Genomic DNA, 23,691 nt, shown 5'->3' with positions numbered 1-23,691 from the left:
CAGCCTTCGAGGGCACCCCTCGGGGATACACCCCCACCGCCGGCCTGCTTTAAAAGGGGCGCTTTTGTTCTTTCCCTTTTTTTTAGGGCTGCCATCCCGTGCAGTTTTTTTCGCTGAAAGGGACGCGGCTCCGATTTACGATTCCCACCCACGTGGGATTTTTTAAAAAAATTTATTATTGCTTTTCCGCTTGGAATTGTAAAGTGGTCTTTAAGGTTTTTTTTTAAAAAAACAAACAAACGGGATATACATTTTTAATAACTAAGAGCGCTCCACTGAATGCATGCTGTACATGTGAGATGCACAGCACGCAGATACAAGGAAGCAGCCTGACGGTCCCTGTTCTTAACCATTAGGAATTTGGGCGAATGGCGTTCTCCCACTTTCCTTTCTTTGCAGGATGATGGGTTTGGGGGGGGGGGCAGACAGAGAGACATTTTTTAGGACGCCTTGCGAAATCCACATGCTGTCCGGCGAACAGAACTGAGCTGCTGAAAGTATTGCGGTGCGCTGTGTCCGCCTCCGATATAATCTAAGCGCTGGGCAGGGTTGCGCCCTGGGGCATTAAATGGGCGTTGCCGGACGACTCCTTCCACGTTCCAGTAGCTCTGCCCTTAGCCATCATGGCGAGCGTAAACGTCACTCAGCTCTACACAGCGAGTAGCGGCCGCCTAGTTGCATTGCTTTGACTTAAAAGGGCAGGCTTGCCCCTACCTAAGATGGCGCCTGTCCGCGTCAATAAGATCCCCTGAAAAGCAAAGAAGCGCATCGCTCACCATTGACATGTGGGCGGGGTGGTGCCTCGCCTCCAGCCACGCCCCCATTCCCAGCGCGCTTTGCGCTGGGCTGACAGGTGGGGCTGGGTTTAGAGAACCCAAAATGGCGGACTTTGAGGATCGGGTGTCGGATGAAGAGAAGGTAATAAGTTGTCCGGGGAAGAGCAGAGGGCTGTTTCTGTGTTCTTCGGGCACAAAACGATTATTTTGTGCACATAGCGAAGCGGTATCCTCCTCCTCGGTTCTTCTTGCTGGTGTTTCTAAGGCTCCTGAAAGTGTGAAGCCTCGTGAGCTGAAGGTTCCTTTTACTTCCTCGATTTCGAGAGACTCGTTTTCTCTGCTTTTCCCCCCCACGCGCCGTGTCTCTTTTAATAAGTTCAACTGCAAGAACATTCTCCAGTGCCTCTTTCGACTGATGGGGGACTAAATTGTATGACAGGCTGTCCCCGATTTCCCGTTTTATTGACATCTTCCTTTGCTTTATGGGAAAATGCATACGCTCATCTACGATGCCGCTCTGATCGCCTGATAGTTAGTTACCGGTTTATTTGTTTTACCGGTCCAGTATTTATTTACTACATCTTAATCTTGACTGTTTTATTGTCACGACAACCTGTGGCGGGGATTGTGCTGTTCCTGTGAAGTGACAACCCTTATGAACATTATTTTGCGCTTCTGCTGTTGCAGTGCCCCTTGAAGGAATTCCCCAGTGTAGGAGAAATCCCAACATTGTTAGCCTAACAAAATAACATTCCTTGTTAAGAAACGTAGTATTGAACCCACAGTACTCATTTTGTTCTCTCAGGATCACAGGTAAGCGATTTTTGTGGAGAGCTGAGGAGCAGTTTGAAAGGATTGTTATCTCCTATGTATAAATTTCATTGTTGATCCTGGAGAAACAGGTTTTACACGTTTCAAAGCAATTCGCCAGGGTCGGCATTGGGGCAGAAGAAATGTGTGTGCCATATAGGAAGCTATATTTCTCAATCACTTTCAGCTATCCTATTGCCTGTCCAGTCTACAAACATGTCTCTTGATCTTTAATGGAATATGCTTTTGACCCAGGGAATTTTTTCTTTTGCATTTCTGCTATGCCATCAGAGCACCTCTCGCATGGGAAGGAATACAAAGGAGTGCTACATCCAGGCTATGGAATTTGTTTGATCAAATAATAGTAGGTGTGCTTATACATGAATTATAAAAATTTAAGGAAATAATTGGCCTGTGCTAGAGGCAGGAGGTGGAAGCAGTTGAGTGACAGGAACAGTGTCTTACAGTTCAGTGTAGACACGTTAGTTTTTTCGCCTTACCTGTGGCTCCTAGACACTTTCTGAGGAAATACAATCATCAAACCTTCTAGTGTTCTAATAAAGGTAATCTTATTTGCTTTCCACCCAAGTGTTTAGCTAGTGACTTGGAAGCAAATGCTTGTTTGATCTGCAACATAGCTGAGAGAACCATGCCAGGTAAAGAATGGCATGGGTGTATGTGTATGAGAGCGCATACGGTATAGACTGCTGCAGCTAATACAGGGCATATACCTACCTTTCTGTTTCTAATCAGTTTTCTTCTAACTAAGTCACTTGCTAGGAAGTGGAAATGCAAAATGCTGATCGCTTTACAGATAGATTTGATGGACTCTTTTGCTTCTGGAGCTTTATCCTATAGTGTTCAAATTTGAGGGGGGTGGAATATCCATGATTATGACATCTTGACAGCAGGATATGAGAAACAAGGTGTGTGAATACTTGTCTGAGATTGAATATGGTAACTAGGCAGTTTCTTGTCCCTTCTTTCCAGTTGCACATAAGCAAATCATGTAAGTATGCACATATTTTTGTAGCTCTTCTCTGGTCATGGGCAAACATCTTAAAGTTAGCCAGAAAGATAGGGAAACAGACATCCACTCCATTCAGTGATTGCTGCTAATCTGCAGATGTTGCATTTTTGCTGACTTTAGCTTACTTTGGCTACTATGGCAGATGACACAGAAAGTTGAACAGCAGCAAATGAGACCTTGTTTTTATACTGTAGGCCCAGTCTTGGCATTTAATGACTTATTGAGTTCTGCTAATTTCTCCACTGTCCTAACGCTATTCCTTTCAGTTTATAGTACTTAATTTAAATCTGAGTGAAAACAGTTCACAAAGTGCACAGCAAAGAGTTCTTTATGCAAAATTACGGTATTCGGATAGTAAGGTAAAGGGACCCTTATAGGTCCAGTTGTGGATTACTCTGGGGTTGCGGCACTAATCTCGCTTTACTGGCCGAGGGAGCCGGCGTACAGCTTCCGGGTCATGTGGCCAATATGACTAAGCCACTTCTCGCGAACCAGAGCAGTGCACAGAAACGCTGTTTACCTTCCCGCCGGAGCGGTACCTATTTATCTACTTGCACTTTGACGTGCTTTTGAACTGCTAGGTTAGCCGGAGCAGGGACTGAGGAACGGGAGCTCACCCTGTTGTGGTGATTCAAACCGCCGACCTTCTGATCGGCAAGCCCTAGGCTCTGTGGTTTAGACCACAGCGCCACCCACGTCTCTTATTCACATAGTAAAGAGATGCAAAAAAAATTGGGCTGAGGGCACCATGAAACCTAGAATCTGTATAGTAAGAAATTACAAGGAAGTGTTGATTTGGATACATTGCATAGTTAAAAACCTGCAGGTTATGTATTGGGAATTTCAGCTTTAAATTTAGTAAGATTGTTGTAGGACATGGCAATGAATTGCTAATTCAGCAAAGGCTAGAATTACTGTAGTCACAATATTCGATTGCAGTGTGTCCGAATATGTAGAGTCTGCATGTACCCATGACAACCCAAATACAGTAACCTTTATGTTGGTGCATTTTCTGCTCCAGAGAAGGGAAATCAATTTCTTTCAGCTTTGTTTTCATGTGAAATTGAAGCAGATGGGGACCTGTCTGCATTAGTACGCTAAGAAAATAGAAGTCAAAATTGCAGGTTGTTGATAAGCTTGAAAATAGTCCTTACCACACCAAATAACTAGAACTTTGCTCAGTTTAACAAAGGCAAATGCATTATTTTTTAGTTTAGCCATAGCTGCTATGCCTTTATTTTTCTAAAGAAATAATATAAGGCTGTGTGATTTAATGAATATGTTTGTTTCCCCCTTGCTGCTTGGACACATTCATTGCTTGATATAGGTATCTTGTCAGAGAGAATGGAAATGAAAATAGATTTCAGCACACTGATGAACACACACTTTTTGATTAGTTGAGTTTGGATCTGAAAAGAATCAAAAAAGTTTTAGAACCTGTGATGAATTTGATAGGACTGTGTCCACAATAGATTTGTGTTTTAATAAGTTGCTATTAGTTGGATTATAAAAGACCGCAAAAGGGTTGTATTCCTCTCCCCCCCCCCCCCCCGCTTTCAGTTTCTCATTTTGACTGCTTGTTATTTTTTGGATACCCCGAGAGATAATTGTAGGTGAAGATGGTCAAATGAGGGGAAATGGATCCGATACTCTCCATTGAAATGAATCCTGGTGCTTGTTAGACAAAGTAATATGTTCTTTGAGTACAGTATTTGTGGGAGTGCTTTAATGCAACCAGAGCGTCATGCTTACTGCTTACAGATGCACTTTCTAATAAAAGCACATGCTATAGTTTGAAGGAGACTTTCAGCCATCTAGGGCAATGCTCTGGAAAGTCTTGGGGGAAATTACAGGGTAAACTTATTTCTAGATGTTGCTTTTCAGTAATTTTCACCAGGGAATTATTAATGCCCAGCCCCCCAATTAACAGCAGTGGCAGCTTGGGAGTGGTGGGAGGATATCCTCCATTCCTTATTTTTCTTTTATACAGATTCATGTTTCAGAATCAAAATATAGCAGTCCCTTTTCTTCCTTGGCATTATGATATGATAGACACAGTGTTCTAGTTCTGTTACATATACCAAAAGGCAGAGGAGGCTTTGTTCCCAGCTATGTGCCTCTCAGGGCTACATCTATGTGGGTGGCGTTTGGGGGGAAGGAGGATTGGAGCAAGTTTCTTTTGGGTAATATGGTGCTCTTAGAATCATGACAGTACAATTATGTATCTGTTTCAGGTCTAATGATGCTTACTTGGGGGGTTGGGAGAGGGGAAGTACCTCTAGTGGGGGACACATTGTGCTCCTTCTGGGGTAGTCTGTCCACCTTTGGTCCCAGCCCTGCACTCAGCTTTCACCTAAGAGCTGTCAGCATGAGACAGCGGCCACACTCCAGGAAACAGCTTCAAATGGCCGGCTAAACCAGGTGAGGGTGACTGATGAGTTTCAAACCCTGCATGGACTTCCCCTACATGCAAAAATAAGCTCTGGTGGAATGAGCAAATGGCGGGTCTAGTGGTCAAGAAGGTGGTTTCTGCACATGTTGTAGAGGGAAATGAGGGGCAGATGGGGCTTGCCTACCTGGGAAGGTAGCCATAGGAGAAGAAATACAGTGGTACATCGGTTGTCAAACGTAATCCGTTCCGGAAGACCATTCGACTTCCGAAATGTTCAACAACTGAGATGCAATGGGCGGTCAGCAAATTCCATTGAGAAAATGGAGAAACAGGCTTCGTAAGCCGTTTGACTTCTGAGGCTCGTTTGAAAATGGAAGCATTCAGTTCTGGGTTTCGTTCGGCTTCCGAGATGCTCGAAAACTCAGGTTCTACTGTACTCTGAGCCTAAACCTCTGCTGCCTTGAGGGATATCTTTGGGAGAAGAAAATGCTAAGGGGTAAACCATCCACAAATCCAGAATGGAGTCCCTAAGACAGTTGTATGGCACATTGTACAGCTAAGCTGGTGCCAAATGTATCGTTTTGCTTTCCTTTGGACCACATCAGCGAGGGGGGTGTCTTGTCATCTGAGCAGCCCAGGACCTCCATACACATTGCCCTGGCTTGCACCCTCAGGAGGTCACTTCACTGCTAGTAACACAGTGGTTTGACTTCACTCCCAGAGGCACACACCATTCTCTCTTGAGACAGACGGATGCCAACAACAACAAAGCTTGTTTTTATCATCTAACTAGGCATGCCAATGTTTAAATACAATTAAATCTGCCTTGGATCCACGTCATGTGTTTTTTTTCCCTCTGACGTGCGTTAAAATTTGGAAAAAGCATATAGATAGTAGCTTTGTGTGATGGTGGGAGTGTATTTTTGCTGAGCAAATGCCACTTGGGAAACTCGCATCGATCAGCTTGTTCACCAGTGTAGGACAATTGAATACAGGCAGTAACCCAGGCGTCTTCAAACTCGGCCCTCCAGATGTTTTGAGACTACAATTCCCATCATCCCTGACCACTGGTCCTGCTAGCTAGGGATCATGGGAATTGTACGCCAAAAATATTGGGGGGGGGCGAATTTGAGGAAGCCTACAGTAATCATTTCATGCAGGGGTTCTGTTCCCAGCCTCCATGCATGTCGGTGGAGCATGTATAAGCACGCCACACCCCGTTCCACTGTCTTCTGGGTCCAAAAGGACCTGCTCATCACAATCACATATCAGTTGGACCTGCCTAAAATGGTCACCGCCTGTATATGAAGTGGGCTTTAATATCTATGGCTGTAATCCCATGTTTGCTTCCCTCAGAGAAAGTTTTGTTGCTTTATGTATATGTATTACTTTCAATGAAGTTTTTATTCAACCATCTTTTTCTAGCCTAGAAAACATGAAACTCATCCTATATCAATCTCAATCCCTTGTACTCATTTCTAATCTAGGTATCCCTAATATCTCTTTAGATTGGTATCCTTTGTACTTTGGGAGGAATTTGAAGTCCCTCAGTCACCTCATAACTGTTCTGATTTAATGCTGACCTGGAGCATTTGCTTTCCTAACCAGGCATCCTCAGCAAATGAATTGCATCACAGGCAACTGGTGACTGTGGTAGATATGTAGTAAGCACATAGATGTCTGAATCCCATTAAAAAAAAAAAAACCTTTGAGGCAATCTGACAGAACTGCAGATATTCCTGAAGTATTATTATTACTTCTGCCAAAGTCTGACATCTTATGATCAATAGTAAAAGAACTATCACTTGAAAATATTTTTTTCACTTTGAGTGCCATTTGACTCGATTTACTTGGATGTTCATTTGATGTGAAAACTAGGCCTGTTGATATATAACGTGGACCTTAGGATCTCGATCACAAATTTTGGGGATGTTAAATTTTTACATTGTGTATGTTTATATGGAAGAGAGGACATGACAACAGATAGTAGATCATAATAAATTTGTTTTAATACCAGAAGGGACAATCTCTCTTCTTTAGGGTATAGCAGTTGTGTTGATGAGGAAGTTTCAACATCATAATCCTGCATAAAATGGAAAATCTGAACCTTGTATACATGACTGGGAAAGGTACAGAAGCTCTAACTTTGATTGTCCCCTGTGATTTAACAGTCTTTCAGTGGCCCATTTTATGCATGTTGCAGTTTGCTGTTGCCCACCCCCAAAAGAGGAACATAACTAATTAGTTTGGGGTTTCTCAAATAGGATAACCAGGGACTTTCAAGGGCATCAGTTTGCACTGTTAACTGGATTGCAATATGACACTGCTGTGGCTGCACCTGTTGCAACCATGCATGTTGTGTGGCTTCAACTGCAGCCACTGCTAAATATCTGTTTAAGAGCACAGACTGAAGCCGATCTGATTTATTTGCAGGTGCGTATAGCTGCAAAATTCATCACTCATGCACCTCCTGGGGAATTCAATGAAGTGTTTAATGGTAAGTTAAAAAACCGAAATGATTCATATAAGTTCTCCATTTTATCAGATAACAAAATAATCACTGAATGCCTATGAGGCGATACTGAACTATTTAAGACCAAAGTTCTTGCTGTTGGGGTTACTGTCATTCAGAAATAGGGAATTTGGTGTTTTTAATAAATAAACTCGCTTTTAAAATGTCTTCTGTACCAAAAATTGCAGATTGCTTGTGAGTATCTTGGCTTTTGGTGGTCTTGCATTTTATATACGTAGGCCTTTCCCCAACATCTTATTTTTTGTGTGACAGGGCAATTGGGGCTATGCAAACAAATAGCTGCTATGCTGCTGCCTGGTTCAAGTAGCTGGGAAGGAAGATAAAACTACATATGCTGCTTCCTGCTGAGTGAACATGAATGCTTTTATGGTGCCAATATACATGTAAAGTGGGAACTTCAGTTGTTGTTACTTATTATTTATTAAAATTGTATACCACACTTCATCCGTAGATCTCAGGGCAGTTCACAACATAAAGTTACCTCCAGTAGTTCATAAAGAAAAGGTGTTCATGAGCCACGCTTGAACTGTCCAAGTAGCACTTGTATTTTTGTCAACTGCCTCCGTAGTAACATTCAAGATAATTGGTCTTCTCTGGAGCCATTCATGGAAATGCAAAATTTCACACACAAAGGGTATCTGTCCTCCAGTGTGCTCCTTTTTGATATCCAGGGATGCAGGTGGTGTTGTGGGTTAAACCACAGAGCCTAGGACTTGCTGATCAGAAGGTCGGTGGTTCGAATCTCTGCAACGGGGTGAGCTCCGGTTGCTCGGTCCCATCTCCTGCCAACCTAGCAGTTTGAAAGCACATCAAAGTGCAAGTAGATAAATAGGTACTGCTGCGGCAGGAAGGTAAATGGTGTTTCCGTGTGCTGCTCTGGTTCTCCAGAAGCGGCTTAGTCATGCTGGCCACATGACCTGGAAGCTGTACGCAGGCTCCCTCGGCCAATAAAGCGAGATGAGCTCCGCAACCCCAGAGTCGGTCACGACTGGACCTAATGGTCAGGAGTCCCTTTACCTTTACCTTTTATCACTCTAGTAGAGAATTCCAACCTGGTTTTTGTTTAAGAAAGGAGGGGGTCTAATTCCCACCCACGTAGTCAGCTATTTGCTTAGGTACCATCTAAAAATGGGCGTATAATTGATTTCCCTCCACTCCAGTCTGAATAATTCTTTAACTCTTTGAAACCTAATTCTTTGACATATACTATACTAAGAAAAACACTGCCTCAAAAGCAAATACCTTTCAGAAGTACTTAGTATATCGGAAGATATTCTAAATGCAACACACTTTCTTTATTTTTCTGCTAAAAGCTCTCACATTCCTAAAAAATGAGAACTATTTTTTGTGAACTATTTTTTTGGTATCCAATCCAAACAATTTGTTGTTAAAACATTTATCTGTGTGCTAGTAAACATTATATTGAAGCAGTGCAATTGTTGCTCATCTGTATGAATGTTTTCTTCTTCTTTTTTAGATGTCCGGTTGCTGCTTAACAATGACAATCTTCTTAGGGAAGGGGCAGCACAGTAAGTACTCCTTATTTTATGTTAGGATCTGTGTTAGCTCAAGCTATGCAATTTGTTCATAAACCACTTCAGTAAAGCTTGAAATAGGAAGGATGGAGGGATTGTTGTATATAATTGTTTTCAATACTGATGGGAGTTTGTTCAATATAAACCTGCCAACTATAGAAATTGTATGCTTTCTGCAGTGGTGAAATATTAATAGAGGGCCATAATTTGCAAATATGTTTGAACACAGTAGGGCTATGTGTGTTTTCTTTCTGCAGAGTCAGGATCTAATATTTTCTTACTTGTTTTCTGTCTCTTACAGTGCATTTGCCCAGTACAACATGGATCAGTTCACTCCTGTTAAGATAGAAGGATATGATGATCAGGTAAATTATTCTCCTTTTGATTCTCCATGGTGTTTGCATATTGAACTTCATGTGTAACTAGATATTAAGACCTCTTCTGTGCCTGGTCTCCCCCATCCCCTTTATGCTCGCAAAATGCTTGTTCTTGTGGGAATGATTAAAGGTTAGAGATCTTGGGATGTCATTCAGGTTGCATATATTGGCACTGAACATCATGAGTTTGCTGAAGGAGAGAATTTTGAGCATGCCTGCATTTTAAAGCAATATAAAAAATGTAGTACTGTTTTAAAATGTGGCGCAGTACTGCTTTAAAGTATTGAATTTGGTGAGAAGCTGGAGAGATTATGGCTGGCTTCACTGCTTATTGCCCAAAACCTCCTCCAACTCCCCCTGCAGGAACAGGAAGCTCTATAGCCTCAGGATGGGTGGAATAGGGTGAAGACAAGACTGCACCCCAGCTAAGGGGAATGTGACTTCTGGCTGCATGTTGGGGAAAGCAAGCAGGTGATTCATCATGTGCACAAGCTTTCCTTAAATGTGCTTCAACCATATGTTCCCTCCCCGCCCCCCGCCATACCTCTTGCCATTTCTTTACTCCCCCAGAGGACTGAATCGTCAAGCAGCAACTAAGCATGGCTGGCTTTAATGCCTTTAAGGCAGTATCATCTTGAACAAACTGTAGGTATCCAGCGCAGCCTCAAAAGCACTTCAGGTCCGAAGGTGGACTTGAGAGATGATACCAGCAAGGTAGTGAAGCAAGAAGAGGGCAGCTGGAGCAAAGGGAGAAAATGCTTCGTCAAGGGCATTGAGGTGGGGTGACAATGATGGGAGGGGGAGGGCTTACCAAGTTTTATGGAGAATATACTAATTAATGTTGAGTTTGAAAAGAGATATAAGGCTTCCTGTTCAGCAAAGCTGTTGAGTAGTCTCTTCCTTGAGGAAGATGCTTGCCTCATAGGGGTTTTCCACCTTCCCAGGAAGCTAGTGGTGGTGCAGGGTTACACATCAGCCACTGATAAGATCCAGTTTTGTGCTTCTGCCTTTCCTTAACTTGTCCCTTTCAGAATTGGGTTACTTAATGTTTCTCAAGGGTCCCTCTTGCAAACAGAGAAGGATCAATCTTTTTTTTTTTTTAATGTACAGTGGTACCTCGGTTTAAGAACAGCCCTGTTTACGAACTTTGCAAAACCAGAAAGAATGGAATCCAAACGGTGGAAGGGCACCGGTGGCGGGAGGCCTCATTAGGGAAAGTGTGCCTCGGTTTAAGAACGATTTCGGTTTAAGAATGGACTTCCGGAACGGATTAAGTTCGTAATCCGAGATACCACTGTACCTGAAACAAGAGCCAAGGAAGCCTGTAGGAAGGTGCACTCACAATGGCTTGCTAGTGTTCTAACTATAATGTTGTTTTTTTTTCTTTTTAAGGTTTTAATTACGGAACATGGTGATCTTGGTAATGGTCGATTTCTAGACCCAAGGAACAAGCTTTCCTTTAAATTTGATCATTTAAGAAAAGAAGCAAGTGATCCCCAGCCAGAGGACACAGATGCAGCGCTGAAGACCTGGAGGGATGCCTGTGATGGTGCACTAAGGGCCTATGTGAAAGATCACTATCCACATGGCTTCTGTACTGTTAAGTATCCAATGTTCTTCTCTGGTGACTCATTGTTCTTATGTTGACTAATGTAAAGAACAGAAAAAGTTGACTCTAACAGTGACATAGATGTCATTAGCTAACAATAGTAGCACTTTGCTTTTTCTGTGTTGCAATGGGAGGTTAAAAAAGTGTGTGTGCTACTTACACATGGCCTAGAAATATGAAAGCTGAATTAAATAACCTTGAAATGTATTTTATAGGCTTCAACCAACTCCAGCATCTTCCCTATTCTGGCTACAAAATGGAACCAAAATATTCCCTCCCTTTCCCCCTTGACAGAAGGACAAGTGTAAAATGGTGCTGTGCTTAGATGACATACAGTGTATGTCTGACATTTAAACACAATGGAAGAGAAATCCATTTAGATATGCAGGCAAAAAGGGAGTATAGGATAACAAATTGGCACCCAAGTAACACATCATTAGTCAGGAAAGCAGGCTGTTGTGTGTCAGCCTGATGCTCTTTAGAACTGGTTTTACCAAGCAATTGGGTGTCCTTTTGGCATGGGAACTGTTTTTCCATGGGTTTATTACATGGTATTGATGCACTATTTACAAGTCTGTCAGCACATGGACAGGAGCATTTGCATAACTCTTGCTTTACAATTGTCATCTGACTGAAATTGAGATGACAATTGGGTGGCAATTTGTCTGCTGCTCATGGTGGTGGGCCATGCCTGGAATAAACCTACAGAAAAGTGTATCCCACTCTGCTGCTATAATATCTAAAGCCAGGTGAGTTTGAAGTTTTTGTGTTCTCTTATGTAAGCTTCTCTTCTGGAAATAGGTTTACAGTAAGACAATAGATGGGCAGCCAACAGTCATTGCTTGCATTGAGAGTCACCAGTTTCAGCCCAAAAACTTCTGGTAAGCATGTCTCTGATACATAATCTTTATTCAGCACAACTTAATCCACACTGGTCCATATTATCCTTCATGGCTTGAAAAGGGGAACTATCTGCTGTGACTTAATGGACCATCTTCTCTGGAAGTTTAAATTCCTCAGGGGCAGACCTGCTCTTCTTTGGACCAAACTATGTGGACATTAAAAATGCAAATAACATCAGGTGGGGGCTGATAATCTTAATCGTAGCAGGTGTAGAGGGGGGATTTAACCCTTCCATCCTTTGAAGCTGGCATTTGCGCTTGTGTGAAATCACCCACTGGCATTAATAGGGGATTTCCACCCAGAGCAAGTCTCACCTTAAAAGGAAGGATTTTCCTCAAAACCAAAGCACATGATGAAAGGCTTTCTTTGTCGCCTGTGATCGTGATAATCAGGTCCCATCTATGGACTCAGAATTTTTTAAAAAACCAACCTGCATGTGAAATACAAGGAGGCATTTAATATCTAATTTAGCTGAATCAGAAGAGAGGCAGTAGCCTTACTTGTTTCAAAGCCCAAAGGCCTTAACTGTTGTTTTAATCTACTGTCAGAATAAATTACCACAAACAAATCATTTGTGTTTTGGACTAAGAGCACATTCCTAGTGCTCTTTTGTATTACTTAATTTTGCCTATTTCATTATAATTAAAAAAAAACAGTAGTTCACTGGAAGCTCTGCTTTCAGAATGTGGATAAAGTTCAGCTGTGAAGTAGTGTTCATCTGCATAGGAGTTGTCAGCTATATAAATTCCAAGCAAATCTGCCTGAACAAGTGAGACTAGTAAACAATTAGCCTGCTTCAATTAACCTATGGTGGAGGGAGGACTTGTCCAGTTCACTTTTGCTCTAAGGAGCTATTTGGTCACTGCAAGTGTGTGCTCTGTTTCTGTGTAGGAATGGGCGCTGGAGGTCAGAATGGAAGTTTACCATCACACCACCTACAGCTCAGGTGGTTGCAGTGCTCAAGATCCAGGTCAGTTATACAGAAGCAATGCCAGCAAATGCAATGAGGCTTCCTTCAGCAGTTTCTACATGTCTTGGCTTAAAGAAAACCTTTTGGTTTAGTCTAGAATGATGAAATTAGTGCTTTGTTGGCTGGTACCTTCCCAGAGTAGAACTTTCGAAGCTACAAGTTAACATGCCTGACTGCATAAAAAGGCTCTCACTGATTTGCATAGCCAAGATGAAATGTGCTGGAGCATGATGCAGCCCCACTTTGGTGTTTAAGGCAACAAAGCCCTGTATTCTGCTTTATCTACAATACAATTGAAATTGAGACTAACTGAGCCTTTTTAAAAGCTTATCGGCGGCAAAGTCTTTGTCTAGTTGGCCATAGTGGTTCTTCATGATACAATGGCTGTTCAAAAAGAAAGATATTGGTTGGATCATTTTTTTAAAAGACTTTTGGGAAATGATGCATATTATGAGAAGAGGCTAAACTGCTGTTGAGATGTTTAGCTTTGGGGTTGGGAGGTGGAGCTTTCCCTTCTGCCTATACAGTACTTAGCACAACATAGTCCCCCAGGCAGTGCTAGAGGCTTAAATACTACTTAAAAATATGGGTTTTATTTTAATCTAGGTGCATTACTATGAAGATGGTAATGTGCAGCTGGTGAGTCACAAAGACATACAGGATTCTGTAGCAGTGTCGGTGAGTGCAGCAAGTTTCCATTGTACTACATATAATTTTACTTTCAAACCTGGGGGGGAAGAGAGGGAAGGCTTTTACTGAAGTGAATACCATTCTCAAGTAGAAAACTAGTACCATGAACTGCTTATTTAGAAGGAGCAATGCAGGAAGGCATGCTCTATAGATGAATTCATATGTCCAAAACCACTCTATGCTTGGGGGGGCCACTAGGTGGCGCATCGGAATATGGCTGACAATAACATCTCTCCGACCCACACAAGGTAATTTGGAGGCTATGATGGGGGTAATTAGCCTCCTTAACCCCCCCAGAATTATGGGGGGGACGGCCCTTGCCTGCTGTGCCCTATACCACCCCCGAATTTGTGGGGGTGGGGGCACTAGGCACAAAGCCCTCCTGTGGGATTTTTGGCACTCCTCGACGCCGTCCCCGATTCGCGCCGCTGGTTGCAATGATCTTTAAAAGAAATAATTTGGACATGATTAATTGCACATACATCAATGAAAAAGGGGAGTAAATACTGCTGACAGAAGAGATCTCTGATAACAAGACAACAATAAAATACGAGAAGAACGTCAAGATACGGTAATGACTGAGGGGGGAGGGGGGAAAAACCTGCCTCTACCTTTTTATGTGACTTAACAAGAATCCCCCTCCCCTAATGAGTCAGAAATTAAGGACTTAAGCTGTGGATTTAAGGCTGTGTGGAGATAAACTTTCGATCCAAAGCAATGTTTCAAGATGAAGCTGGAAAGCTAAGAGTTTTGGAGTGACGCAGTCAGGAAAAAATGCCGTTCGCCATTTTGTGAGGCATTGTGGGAGCTCTTGGGTCTGGGAGGAGAAAGAGAGAAATAGAGTTGTTTACATATCATGAATCAACTCCTCGGTGGGACTTAAGAGCGACAAATGCCAAAATTTACGATGGAAAAAGTGATGTTATCTGCGAAGGAGATATATGGAAACCATCTGGACTTAGTGGAGGAACGGGAAATCCACACAGGATTATTACACTTGCTATCGGCTTAAGGAGACTAACAGAAGAGATCGTAAAGGAAAAAGAGAAATTATACGAACAAGATATGATGTGGTAACACCAAGATAAGACTGGATAGAATTATGAACTTTGTTTGGACTGATTGGGACTGATTTGGACATTAACGCAGTAATAAGAAGATGATCTGAATTCCCCTTTGGATCTTGAAGTATGGGTTCCCCCAACAAAATTTAAAAATTTGGCTTTGTAATTCGGAATTTATATGATGTGATTTAATTTGATGTGATTGGCCAGTTAATAAAAATTATTAAAAAAAAACAAAAACCACTCTATGCTTGAGGGGGTGTTTCTCTGAGGGAGCTCTGCCATTAAGGGGCTGCAGGACTATGCTGCTTTCTCTGGTCTCATCCCTGGCATCTGCAGGGGGGAGCCTACATGTGTATGCTTTCTTAGGATGACATTTTCAGTTCCCTTAGAAATTTACAGTGGTGCCTCGCAAGACGAAATTAATTCGTTCTGCGAGTTTCTTCGTCTTGCCAATTTTTCGTCTTGCGAAGCATGGATGCACCCTGGTATTAACGGTTTTAAGAAAAAGGAAACAAACTCGCAAGACGTTTCGTCTTGCGAAGCAAGCCCATAGGGGAAATCGTCTTGCGAAGCAACTCAAAAAACGAAAAACTCTTTCGTCTTGCAAGTTTTTCGTCTTCCGAGGCATTCGTCTTGCGAGGTACCACTGTACATGCATAGCCCCCGCAGATATTCATGCCTAACACATGGATATTGAGGAGAACTGTGTGACCTTGGGAGTGGGACTGTTTCTATCACTCAGGCCAAACTCAAATATCCAAGCAGTTGCTGATGAGTGTTTGTGGGCAGCAGGGCATTTGTAAGAAACACTCCAGGGTTCAGGAAGTATTCTTTCTCCAGGCTTAATGTCAGGAACAACAGCTTTATCTACATGCTGTACCACATGCATACTTTCTCTCAATATATTTTATCACAGTCCCAGAATTGCAAAGAAACCATGTTTTTATTGAACAGTGCTGACACATACTTGTCCAATTTGCACAATAATTTCCAGAATACATTAAAAAAAAAATTGTCCAGCAGCACCTTAGAGACCAAGTTTGTTCTGGGTATAAGCTTTCGTGTGCATGCACCCTTCTTCAGATACACTGAAACAGAAGTCACCAGACCATTATATATAGTGGGAGGGTGGGGTGGGGTTTTTCTCAGAAGGGTCGTAGGAGATGGGTGATCTGATATAATGGTCTGGTGACTTCTGTTTCAGTGTTTCTGAAGTACATGCACACGAAAGCTTATACCCAGAACAAACTTAGTTAGTCTCTAAGGTGCTACTGAACAATTTTTTTATTTATTTTGACTTTGTCAGACCAACACAGCTACCTACCTGAATCTAGTTCCAGATTACATATCATCGTTCCCTGTTCCCAAAATTTTAATCTTCAGTGTATTGCTGGGGGAGGTGGAGAGAGATCAGGTCACATGTTTGATCTCTTAAGTTGTGTTTTCCTACAAAGGACAGCAGTCTCTGCCTAAAACTTGCTGATTTTTAAATCTATGTAGCAAAGGAATTTTCAAACATTCACTGTAGTGGTTTTCAAAACACTAACAGGTACACTAACCAATTCCATTAGCCAGTAATCCGTTTAAAAATAAATCAAAATATAATGTCTATAATTGACTATATCTTGAGGGAACGGGAGCTGTGGTACTCATGTTCACTCCAAAGCTTGGGTGGGAATGTGAGTTCCCCATGGAACTTTAAGATGTTGACCATGTGTTGATATGCTAATTGTTGCCTGTTCATCTTTATAGAATGATGTCCAAACAGCCAAGGAGTTTATTAAAATCATTGAGCATGCAGAAAATGAGTACCAGGTAAGAGTATTGCTCTTTATCAAGATTTATTTTAAATTAACACCTTTAGATTACAGAAAGAACATTTTATACCCTAAGTTGCATCCATTTATTGAATTTATATCCCAACTTTGTTCTGTAATAGAATTCAATAGCGGCTTTCATTGGATTCCCATGCAGTCTGTTGTCCAGGCACTGCCTGGACCTGCCGAACTTCAGCAAGGTTCCCACGTTCAAGGCCCTTCATGCAATGCCCTATGATAATCTATGTATTATTTCCCCATTTATGTATTTATTTAGTTACTGGATGCACCATAACTGACAAGGAATGTAGTTTTTCTTCTCTATACAGTCATACATGTGGCTGGTGCCCATTGGGTCTGGTAGGACAGAAGGCAAAGAAGCCAACAGGGGGTGGAGCCAGAGGCATTGACAGGCAGAGCCAACTAATCCTAGTTTTGTTCTCCATCCACCTCCTTGCTAAGTTCTGCAAAGGCAACACTGAGACTGAGGGGTAAGAAGCCAACAGCTTCTGGACTGGTTTGTAAGATGGGAGGGGGGGCGGCTAAGGAGGAAATGTTAGTTGGTGGGACAGTGCCTCAATTGTCCTAATGGACCAGCCTCCACTGCAAGCATAATTACAGGGTTTATATAATTATACAAATTGCCTAATAAAGAAAGATCTGGGGCAGGATTTAAAAGTGAATATAATGATAGAACTATAAAGAGTAGACTTGAGAACAGAAACGCATGAGCAACAATTCTTTTCCCCATTCCCATCCTTAATTATTTGACTCATAACTCCAGGAAATGGATACTTTCCCCATCATGGTACTGTACACTAGGGCCTGGTTTCTGACCTGGCTCCCTCCCTGCCCCCAGTGAAGTAGACAGTAGGGCATTACTATGTTGGTAAGTTATTTCAGAATAATGCGCAATTGCAAATGTCTGTATTTCCAGAACATAAGCCTGTAGCACAGGGAACCTCTAGCCTGCCAGGCTTCTAAATCTGGCCCCTAGTGCTCACGCTATACCACACCCTCTATATATAGTGGTACAAATTCAGACACTTACCTTACATGTTTACTGGATACATCTACAATTTCGAGGGACATCATACAGTTGTCAGCGTATTTATATAATGATCAAGAAAGCTATAAGCTACTTATCTCTGGTTTGCAGAGAAACACAGATTTGGAGAGCCAGCTTTGAGCTGTTACAATGGGCAGCGACACTTCTACCTGTGGACTTTGTGCCCAGGTCTGCAGTCATGAGCAGTGTGAGCTATAGGAATTTCAGTGATCTCATATATGACATTCAAAGGTTGCTGCATTGGTGCAGTCAGCGTTCCATATGCAGGAGGAGAGGGGGAAGTATCATAGCAGAACTGGAGGAAACAATACACTTGTCATTCAGAATTAGAGTGGCTCCAAGTACACAGTAGAGTGTTGAAGCCCTGTCCAGATCAGTATGTGGCAATAGTATAGACAGTCTTTAGACCATGTTAAGTAGGGTGCGGCAGCAGATCCGTTGTGTAGGAAGAGGCTATTTCTTGCTTTTGAAATCCAATCACTCCCATCCTTTTTTTTCTACATGATTCTGGATTTAAGCACATGGATCTTCTGTTACCACTAGTCTGGCTCTTGGTTGTCATTGTTAACCATGCAGCTCACCCTAAGGTCCCAGGTGGATTGCAACACTTTAAACTACAACATGAAAAACAGTTTTAAAATTTACAATTACAAAAATTACCATCATAAGAAATAGTGTGGGTCCTCAAAATATACATTTCGTGTGGGGTTCTTTTTAAAGGAACAGAGGAAGCTGCCTTGTACAGAGTCAAATCATTGGTTCATTGAACTTTGCACTGTCTATACTGACTGGCAGGGTTTCCGGCAGGATACTTTCCCAGCTCTACCTGGAAGTGCTTGAGATTGAACCTGAAACCTGTATGCAAATACACTACTAAAGAAGTATGGCCTTTCCCCAAAGAAAGGAGTCCTAATGTTTCTTTCTTTGCTGTACAGTGTACTAATTTCATGGGTAAGCCTCCACTCAGAAGCTTGCATTGAGGTGACATAGAAAGGCTATACTGTACAGTCGTACCTCGGCTCCTGAACGCCTTGGGAGTTGAACTTTTCGGCTCCCGAACGATTGAAAACCGGAAGTAAGTGTTCTGGTTTTCTAACGTTCTTTCGAAAGAATGGAGCTTCCACGGCTTCCAATTGGCTGCAGGAGCTTCGTATCAATCAGAAGCTGCGTATTGTAAGTCGAACATTTCGGAAGTGGAACAGACTTCTGGAACAGATTCTGTTCGACTTCCAAGGTATGACTGTACTTCTACCATTTGTTTGGCCATGTTGGCTGAGTGTACCAAGGGGTAGCTAAAATATGTCAAGAGATAACCAGTCTTAAGGGAACTTGTTTATGTAGCATCAAGCTCTAACCTCTAGTTCACTAACTTGTTTACAGACAGCAATCAGTGAAAATTATCAGACAATGTCAGATACCACGTTCAAAGCCTTACGTCGTCAACTGCCTGTCACCCGCACCAAGATTGACTGGAACAAAATCCTCAGCTACAAGATCGGCAAGGAAATGCAGAATGCTTAAGGACAGAGCAGAGGTGGTGTAGGCAATGTTAGCATGCAAAGAAAGCAAAGCAAAGGTGGTCCTATGCCAAGTAGGTGGGTTCTCTAGTATGTTGCCACTTGTCTAGGGCTTTCAGACTTAACAGGTTTTCTAGCCTTATGGAGGACTGTCAACACACAGCATTGTCTTGTTTTCCGTTTCCCTGCCATGTAAACATAAATTTCCTTTGTAAACGTAATCATGCATTTCCTAGTAGGCTTTCTTCATTTGGCCACTTTGGGATCAGCACAATCTGTCCTTATATTGGTTGGTAAACTTCTTTGCTGAGGAAGTCCTACTAGAAATGCAGGCTGGGTAGTGCTGGAAATATTGTTTCCTTGCCACCAGTCCAGGTATTGTATTCAGCTTAATGGGACTGCTGGCAGCTTTAAGGTGCTGCACTGCACCAGATACAACTTGTCATGACCTGTCCCTCCCCCCCTGCCCCCAAAAAACTGCCAATCACCACCTAGCAATATCCTCTAGGCTTAGCTTTTCATGTTTGCAGGTTGTTTACAAGATTTCTCCCAGAAATCTCAAGAAGGCCAGGTCCTCTGGAAAGGTGTTTTTTGGGAGGAGTTGTTTTTGTTTTTTAAATCCAAAGACTTGAGCCACATTCTCTTCAAGTGAACTACTTTTTTCTTTGTTCTTTCCTGGAAGTACGGTTAATTTAGACATCTGCATTTTTACAGGATGGGTTCTCCATTTTCCTTTTTTAATACTTGTCTGATTGCTGCAGAGATGTTTTGTTTAGATGGAGGAAGAAATTACAGAAATGAAAAACTGTAAATGTTTAATGAACTTTGGGTTTCTTGTGCTTTAATGCTTTGTGGCAAGTTCATTGCATTTGTCCCAGAGATGTATGAATGGACGTGTCTAAATGGTCAATAAAAGATTTGCACCAACGCATTTCTTCGTGTCACCAGTCTTTTGACATGCTCAGAAAACACTGCTTGGTTGACTATTTGTTGAGATTTTAAATCCTTAAAAACTTTGGAGATACTGGGAATTGGTTCCTAACATGAGAATGTTTGTTAAATTGGACCAAAGGCCATTTAGTCCTGAATGCCAATTCTGATACCAGATGGCCAACCATCCTTTGTTGTTTTATTCCCAACACATTTTCTCTGATTGCAGTATTTGTCAGGGGTAATCATTATTGCTGGATCTTTATAGCAAGCTTTCTACAAAGATCCCATTTTTTATATTCTGGGTCACTAAAAACAAATCTAGGCCCTGTCATTCCACATAGTATATTTCTGGAAACTTTTTTTTTCTTTATTTTTGTTCATCACTGCTTGCAGGAGGGGGAGCAGGAATCCTGTATAGTTCATGGCAGTGAACAGTATAAAATAAAATACAATATATCAGTAGATCAGAATCAGTAGATCAGATGGCTATATCAACATAGCAAGATGACCCTCTGGGAAAAGCCTGGGTGAAAAGGTACATTTTAAGCAGGCACCTAAATACCAATACTGTGGTGTCTGCCTGTTTTTCATTGGAATCACATTCAGAAGTGCAAGACTAACAATTTTGATATTGGCAGACATAAGACTAACCTCAGAAGTCTATACTAAGAATGTGTATCCTGATGTGGGAAAACCGCACCTGAGGTCAGTTGCCCAGCCGAGTCCTTTACTCATTAACTGTGATGAGTGACACCCAAGAATTATCTAAAAGCAAAACTTTTATTTCTTGCTTGAGCAGGAAAGGTTACAGCAGTGATCAGGAAATTAATCAGAGGGTGAACCCTGATCTGTTTACACAAGACTTTTTATAGTCATATAGGTTGCACATTCGAGACATCCCGAAATAGTCTTACTGCCAGCTTGACCACAAAGACAGAAGTTTCCACTAGCTATGTATTTCCTGTTGATACCCTTGTTTTAAATGTCATGCCCTTGCACACTCTTAAACCTTTAATTTACACACACACACCCTTATGGTTTGCACTTTCTCTGTTCCTCTTTTAAGTTTGCATTTCAGCGTGATCACAGTGCGAATACATGATTATGTTGTAAGCCTGCAGCAAGCTGGCATTTGTCTTGCTTCAATTATGACGAAGATGGAGGTGGTCTTGCTTCAGTTGCTCCCAAAGATCAAAATGACAAGGCAATGGTATACAAAGTAAGGCATTCCTGGAAGTAACCTGGTCCCAACTTATTCTGGCCAGTACAGTATATGCCAATAGCAAGACAATAAACTCGGCCTGGTAGCATATTGGCAACCAATGCAGCAGCAATTTCAGCACAGGTATTATATGCTGTTACTAGGGCATCGCCTACAGTCTTTCTGGAGCATTCTACAACAGCTGCAGCTTCCGAGTAGACATTGAGAAGCGCCCCACATAGAGTGCATTGCAGTGATATAATCTAGAGGTGATTGATGTCTGGACTATTGCTGTTAAGTTATTTTTTTAAAAAAATAATTTTTATTAACTGGCCAATCACATCAAATTAAATCACATCACATAAATTCCGAATTACAAAGCCAAATTTTGAATTTTGTTGGGGGGGACCCATACTTCAAGATCCAAAGGGGGATTCTGATCATCTTCTTGCTACTGCGTTAATGTCCAAATCGGTCCCAATCAGTCCAAACAGAGTTCATAATTCTATCCAGTCTTATCTTGCTGTTTCCACATCACATCTTGTTCATATATTTTCTCTTTTTTCTTTATGATCTCTTCTGATAGTCTCCTTAAGCCGATAAACACAAATATAATAATCCTGTGTGAATTTCCTGTTCTTCCAATCCAAGTCCAGATGGTTTCCATATATCATCTCCTTCATAGATAACATCGCTCTTTCCATCATAATTTTACAAAGCTGTCGCTCTTAAGTCCCACTGAGGAGTTTAATCCACGATATATAAACAGCTTTGTTTCTCTCTTTCTCCTCCCAGACTCAAGACCTCTGACAGAGCTTCCCAAAATGGTGACGGCATTTTTAACTGCGTCATTCCAAAGCTCTTAGCCTTCCAGATTCATCTTGAAGACTATTGCTGTTAAAACAAAAAAATTCCTTCCAGTAGCACCTTAAAGACCAACTAAGTCAGTTCTTGGTATGAGCTTTCGTGTGCATGCACACTTCTTCAGATACCAGTATCTGAAGAAGTGGTATCTGAAGAAGTGTGCATGCACACGAAAGCTCATACCAAGAACTGACTTAGTTGGTCTTTAAGGTGCTACTGGAAGGAATTTTTTTGTTTTGACTATGGCAGACCAACACGGCTACCTATCTGTAACTATTGCTGTTAAGTTATCCTATCCAGGCAAGGCTGCAGCTATTGCACAAGCCAAATATGGCCACCTTCAACTCCAATGACAGATGGATTTGAGGGCAGCTCAAGGCTACACACTGAACTTTCTGATTGAGGGAAATGTGCTACCCTAAGCCCAGACTTCACCAGTGATGCCACTTGGACCAAATACCAAGTTGAGGGTATGCCTCACTCTGTGCATTTGGCTGACAATTTGGGACAACCCCATGGTTGTCACGGAGGCCATGAAGTCTCAAGCTGGCCTCCCTGTGAATGTTGAAGTCTCCTGGGTTCTTCCAACAACTCATTGGAAGCCATCTGCACCAGCTCTGTTGGGGAAGCTGCTGGTTAGTGAAATGAGCAATGTACCACTAACAATCTGCAACCTGTCTCTTTGGCCCAACTCTAGATCAAGATCCTCAAGCCCATTTCCAAGCCACCATGTTTTCCTGATAATGGAGATAGACATCCTATGAATATAGCAACACACAAAATCACGTGCTCCCCCTATCTAACCTTCCCCCAGTGTAGATAATCCACTAGAGCAATACAGTACGTACCAAAATCAGTCCGGAATCTAAATTGGAATGGAACCATATAATCAGTTTCATCTAAAACCTCTGGAGCGTCATTGCTACAACTTGCTCATGTACCCTGTCCATGCTCACTTAGGTTGAACATCCCCTTTATTCAGTTTGAAGAAATGTTTCACATAATTCAACGTGGCATTTTACCTTCTTAAATAATCTGGTGACTGCAACTGGCTACCTTGACGTTCACCCGATTCCCAAACATTCATGCCTAAATTAATAGCAATGCCAATATTGATACAAAAGTACTTCCAACTGTCATGAAAAATGTGCATTAATTATTACTCTCTGATGCCTGTTTTCAGCCAGCTACCATCTTGTTACCAATCATGGGATATATGAAGGGACTTCACTGGAAAATGATGATCTGGCCACAGCTATTCATAGTTCATTATGTTTACTTAGTTTGAATGAAATTGCTAAAGACTGCCTTTAAGTAACTGTCTTTTGTTTGGGCTACTTGGTGTTCTAAGGTTTTCTGGGCTAAAGCTAGGCTATTTTCCCTGTATTTTAGTCAGTTACTTAAAAGATTTATATTTTGCCTTTTGAATCAATGATCCTCTGAGGAATATCACATTTAATTGAAATTGTTAGAATGCTGGAGTATGGTGCGTCATCCCCACACTCCCAAGCATAAGAACTATTATTGCTGTAAATGTTAACATACCATATGATGTGGGTGAAAGCACATCCGAGGTTCAGACATGGCTGAGTCACTTT

The 23,691-nt window shown here is 41.9% G+C and overlaps 1 protein-coding gene and 1 long non-coding RNA gene across 2 annotated transcripts; both read left to right on the top strand.

Annotated features, from left to right (window-relative positions):
• Positions 1 to 780: 780 nt before the first annotated feature.
• Positions 781 to 20,026, top strand: CAPZA1 (capping actin protein of muscle Z-line subunit alpha 1). Its single transcript, XM_079979843.1, has 10 exons — positions 781 to 918; positions 7,442 to 7,505; positions 9,019 to 9,070; positions 9,378 to 9,441; positions 10,846 to 11,052; positions 11,864 to 11,943; positions 12,857 to 12,935; positions 13,542 to 13,613; positions 16,445 to 16,507; positions 18,959 to 20,026. The coding sequence occupies exons 1-10, from the start codon at positions 784 to 786 to the stop codon at positions 19,097 to 19,099; spliced, it is 957 nt and encodes a 318-aa protein (XP_079835969.1). The 5' UTR covers positions 781 to 783; the 3' UTR covers positions 19,100 to 20,026.
• Positions 20,027 to 21,059: 1,033 nt separating this feature from the next.
• Positions 21,060 to 23,400, top strand: LOC307219387. The gene is made up of 2 exons (XR_013840390.1): positions 21,060 to 21,247; positions 23,281 to 23,400. It is a non-coding gene; the product is annotated as an uncharacterized lncRNA (long non-coding RNA).
• The last annotated feature ends 291 nt before the right edge of the window (positions 23,401 to 23,691 follow it).

Source organism: Podarcis cretensis (assembly GCF_951804945.1).
Source record: "Podarcis cretensis genome assembly, chromosome: 6".
Taxonomy (NCBI): domain Eukaryota; kingdom Metazoa; phylum Chordata; class Lepidosauria; order Squamata; family Lacertidae; genus Podarcis; species Podarcis cretensis.
The sequence above is the reverse complement of the archived record's forward strand: the minus strand, read 5'-3'. Positions and strand labels throughout refer to the sequence as shown.